The sequence below is a fragment of the Populus euphratica genome, unplaced genomic scaffold (assembly GCF_000495115.2).
Source record: "Populus euphratica unplaced genomic scaffold, PopEup_1.0 scaffold3.1, whole genome shotgun sequence".
Classification (NCBI taxonomy): Eukaryota; Viridiplantae; Streptophyta; class Magnoliopsida; order Malpighiales; family Salicaceae; genus Populus; species Populus euphratica.
The window spans coordinates 6,048,913-6,054,351 of NW_011499847.1; the positions used below are offsets into that span (position 1 = coordinate 6,048,913).

At 33.8% G+C, this 5,439-nt stretch overlaps 1 protein-coding gene across 1 annotated transcript; it reads left to right on the forward strand.

Moving 5' to 3' along the window:
• The first annotated feature begins 2,824 nt into the window (after nt 1–2,824).
• LOC105110799 (ABC transporter G family member 23-like) lies at nt 2,825–5,011 on the forward strand. The gene has a single exon (XM_011005962.1). The coding sequence runs from the start codon at nt 2,954–2,956 to the stop codon at nt 4,907–4,909; it is 1,956 nt and encodes a 651-aa protein (XP_011004264.1). The 5' UTR covers nt 2,825–2,953; the 3' UTR covers nt 4,910–5,011.
• The last annotated feature ends 428 nt before the right edge of the window (nt 5,012–5,439 follow it).

Here is a 5,439-nt window from a genome sequence, read left to right on the forward strand (position 1 = left end):
GTAAATAATAGACGAGATTGGAGAATCAAGTTTTTTCATGTATTTCATCTAGAAAGTGGACAAACAATGTGAGATACTACTCTTAAAAGAAAACGTGAATGAACAAGGATATAGTTGATCACTACGGACTACCTGCTAAAAGAACTTACAGATATGCTTCACCCTTGGTAATTCCTTTTCCATTTTTTTTCTTTAAAAAAAATTATATTTCCCAATTTTTTTTTCTCTTTAATATTTTATTAATTTTAAATTAATTATTATAATTTATTTTAGTTTGTTTTCTATAAAGTTATCATAACTATAAATAAATATCTTTGTATTTTGTCAAAACTCGATTTTTACATATATTTATTTTTATTATCGTATCATTTAATAAAAAAATTATTTTAAAAAATAAAGTTTTTAAATGTAATGAAATTCATAATTCGAGTGTTAAGGTTTGCAATTTAAACTTTAAACTTAAGTTGATTAAATATATTTTTATCCCAATATTAAAAAAATATTATCTTGAATTTTTTTTAAAATTCAAATCATGCTTTCACCGAAGATTTAGGTTACTAGAGTTTTAAACAAACATCATAATATTTTATTGATATTTAATTTTGTAAGTATTTATTTTTGTTAACATATCATTAAATAAAAGATAATTTTTCAAAATAAAACTATTAACACTATAAAGTCGATGATCTAGATCACAAAGTTAATAGGTTAAGTTGTAAAATTCAGGTTGATCTAATTTCTTACCGTTTTAATATTAAAAAATATCATTTTGAATTTTTTTTATATTCAAACCATATTTTTTACCAGTTATTTATATTATTTTTGAACTTATTAAGTTAATATATTGTTTTTAAACTTATCAAATCAGCTAAATAACATCAAGATAATTACTCTTATATGATTTAGTTTTGAATCTAAGTTAAACACAAAACCAAGTTATAAATTTTTAAAACTAGCTTGCTAGATCAAATTTAATAACAAAATTAAATAATTTATTAAGACTTAAAAAAATTAAATTAATTTTTTTATTCAGCCCCCATCATAAGTCAGTGCCAGGAAATTAGTTTAGTTGCCAAACTCACTTGGCACAATCCATCTCTACAAGTAGTTTAAGATTACTGAAAAAAAATAAAAAAATAAAAAAAAAATAAACTAGCTGTTTATGATATTCTTTTTTCTGGTCGATGAATTTTGTATACCAGCTAGCCTGTGAGATTTTGTGGCAGGATTTGCATGTAAGTTTACTTGTGAAAATGAAAAGTTTCCCTTCATAGAAAAGGGATTTTTTTTTTTTTTATCTTGGTAGAAAAGTTTATAACAGTCCCCGTTTCGTGTAGCATTATTTCTTATTAAGAAATTCTTGGCTTTTATGTGGTCATGGTTTTGGAAGATGAGCAATAAAATGAAATTTGGGCAATAATTTGAAAATGCACAAGACTGGAAAAAATTCAAAAGGAATCTTAGAAAAAAAAAGGAAAAATAAAGATAGTTATTATTAAAAAAATCATATAAACCTAAAAATTTTAAAACCTCATCAAAGAATTATTTCAATATTCTACAAACCTAAGTTATTATTATCTTTCGGTTGTGTTATATACTATCACAAATAGAAAAATCAAAAGAAAGACAATAAAAATACATATTATAAAATTCTTACAAAGAGTCATGACAGCGTATAAATGTTAATTCAAAATTTTATTATTAAATATTTTTTTTCAAGTAATCTTATCTTGAAGTTTACAATTCTTTAAATATATTTGACTTAAACAAACTAAAAAAATCCAAAAAAACCACAAAAATAAATTTATACTATTTTTTAATACACATAAAGTATACGGAAATCATGACTTAATTTCACGAGATAGGATCGCACCAGCTAGCGTCCTCATAGAGACATATATCTCGGCTCGGTGATTTTAGCTTGGAATTCCGATTTTAAGGTTCCAAGTTAACAACTAACTGAAATAGGTCGGAGGTTTCATGAAATGAGAATACGAAAACCATTCGAATCTTCCTGTCTACCAAAAGATGAGTTAAAGAGACTGATATTACACCCTCCCTACAGTATACATACATGTACGTGTGCGACCGAACTAGGATTTCAAAAGTGTAAAAAAAAATAAAAAATCCATACTTTGAGTTGGTGGATAATTAGCATGACGCAAAACAATATACTTTTTTATAATTTGGATGTGAACAAAACAGCATGCGTTAGATTAATGCACGTTGAGCTAACTTTTGAATCAAGTATCTGCAACCTATCTAGTAGAAAAAAATACTCATGGAATATCTCCTTTATTTGTTAGATCTGGGCAAGAAACAGAACTTAGTCGTAATCTATTAAATGCCTTCTGACATTAACCAATAGTAGGAGATGAATATCTTAAAGCTAGCTAGCTTCATGTAGCAGCAGCTTGAACAAGTCAATCATGAAAGTATCGATGAACAAATGAGTTGGTGGTCTGGTGGATCAACCTCACCCAGATTTTGCCATGTTTAGATATTCTTTCCATTCCATTTTCTTCTTGTTTTTACCTTTTACTTTTCACGCGCAATATAGATCACTGGAGAAGTCTCGAGCAATCAACCTGAACAGAGTTAATCCCGTCAAGGGTCATGGGCGGCATCCATGGCCTTTAATTGACACTCCTAGAATCTTGTTTTCATCAATGGCGTTAGTCTTGATAGGTTCGTTCCATGGACAAAAGGTATCTACGAAATGTCTAGATTAAAATGAAGTTGCCACAAGCAATGTTCCTATATTAGTCAACTTTCTCAGATCACCAAACACTGCCAACTTCTACAACACTCGCCGACATTAAAGAAACCTTCTTTCACAATTATCTTGGTTGGTCCAACCCCCATATCTCAACCTGGCTAACATTCGCACTTCAAAGATGCCTCCTTTCTACTTCACATGCATGCACCTCCTGCAGAAAATTAAGCTCAGAAAATGGCATCTTGTTTCCAGCAACCAAGTGTTGAGGAAGACTCAGTGATATTCTTCTCAACTTCTAATTCCCCAGAGGAATACTCCACCAGCCCCTCCTCTTCTTTCATTCCCTCACCACCGCCACAACCTCATCAACATTCACGAATATATTTTGAACTTTCTGTAAGAAATCTTTCCTATACCATCTGTCCTAACAGGTCAGTATGCACTTCATTTTCTCACTTGATGCAAAAGCCTAAGCCCATCAACATACTTAAATCAGTTTCTTTTGATGCGAGAGGCTCTGAAATTCTAGCCGTTGTTGGTCCAAGTGGCACCGGAAAATCAAGTCTTCTTCGGATCATATCAGGCAGAGTCAAAGATGAGGATTTTGATCCAAAGAGCGTGTTAATAAATGGTCGCTGCATGGCTAGTACAGCTCAGTTGAGGAAGATATGTGGATTTGTCACACAGGAGGATAATTTGCTTCCTTTACTGACCGTGAAGGAAACACTTATGTTCAGTGCCAAGTTCAGGCTCAAAGAAAAGAGTTCAAAAGAGAGAGAAGAGAGGGTGGAGAGCTTGATGCGTGAGCTTGGCCTTTTCCATGTTGCAAATAGTTTTGTTGGTGATGAAGAGAATAGAGGGATATCTGGTGGAGAAAGAAAGAGGGTGTCAATTGGGGTTGACATGATTCATGATCCACCAATTCTACTCCTTGATGAACCAACTTCAGGCCTAGACAGCACTTCAGCACTTCAAGTGATCGAGCTGCTTTCATCAATGGCAAAAGCAAAGCAAAGGACAGTGGTGTTATCTATCCATCAACCAAGCTATCGAATTCTTCAGTACATTCCCAATTTCTTAATCCTGTCTCGTGGTTCGGTTGTGCATAATGGCAGCCTGGAATCACTCGAGGAAACCATAACCAAGTTGGGATTCCAAATTCCATTGCAGTTGAATGCTCTGGAGTTTGCAATGGAAATTATCAATACATTAGAAGATGCAAAATCCAAAATGTACATGCCTGCTCTAGAAAATGAACCATATTCCTACTCAATTTGGCCCCAGGAAGAAATTGTCCAAATCCAACAAGGTTCTGATACCAAATACTCAGGCTTTTGTTCCTTCTTCAATTTGTCTGAAATTATATTTCTCTGCTCAAGATTTTGGAAGGTCATTTATAGAACAAAGCAGCTATTCTTGGCAAGAACAATGCAAGCCATTGTTGGAGGCTTTGGGTTAGCCAGTGTATATATCAAGGTGAGGAAGGATGAAGGAGGGGTTGCTGAACGATTAGGCCTATTTGCTTTCAGTCTTAGTTTTCTCCTTTCTTCAACAGTGGAAGCTCTTCCAATATACCTTCAGGAGCGGCGTGTTCTGATGAAGGAATCTTCAAGAGGAGCCTATAATATCTCCTCCTACATGATTGCCAACACCATTGTCTTTCTGCCTTTCTTGTTTGCTGTGGCTCTCCTTTTCTCCATCCCTGTGTACTGGATTGTGGGACTTAATCCTTCCATCGCTGCCTTTGCATTCTTCGTATTTGTGGTCTGGCTTATTGTCCTGATGGCTAGTTCTCTAGTGCTTTTCCTAAGTGCAGTCTCCCCTGACTTCATTTCAGGAAATTCTCTCATCTGCACAGTGCTTGGAGCGTTCTTTCTCTTCTCTGGATACTTCATTCCGAAAGAGAACATCCCCAAATATTGGCTGTTCATGTACTATGTTTCCCTCTACAGGTATCCATTGGATTCGCTGCTTACAAATGAGTATTGGAGTGTGAGAAATGAGTGTTTCTCTTGGCAGGGTCAGGATCATTCCAAGTGTGTGCTTACAGGAAATGATGTCTTGAAGAGTAGAGGACTTGACAAGGATACTAGGTGGATAAATGTGGGAATCATGTTTGGTTTCTTTGTTTTCTATCGCGTGCTTTGTTGGATGATTCTTGCTAGAAGGGCTTCAAAGACAACAATATGAGATTGTAGAAATTCTGACATAAACATGAAATATTCACTTCAGAATGACATTTTATAAGGATTGATTGCGCCACCAGGGGCATAAGATATTTTCCTCCATTTATGGATGTTTTGCTCTCTGTTTCTGCTCTGGATACTGATGATTGAACTGTAGTTAAACAATCAAAGACTATAAATATAAGGTTTATTAAACAAATAATGGCAGTTGGAAAGGTAAAACGGAACCAAAAATCAACTCCTAGCTTGTAATGAGTTAAGGTGTGAAGTATTTTTATTTCGTCATTGATCTGCAACGGCGGAGTCATCAACAAATTAGGCTTGTGTGATGTTTGATTCAACAAGAGAACGCAATTCTTGTAGATCATTAATATGGATAAGCTCTCTGCAATCCAATTTCTCTAGAGATTCGCAACGTTGTACCCCGCTTGGAAGAGCTCTTAATCTCAAATTTCAAACTATCAATTTCTTCAAAGAATATTTCAATTCTCGGAAATCACCATGAATTGAGATCAACTCATGGCAATAAATTAT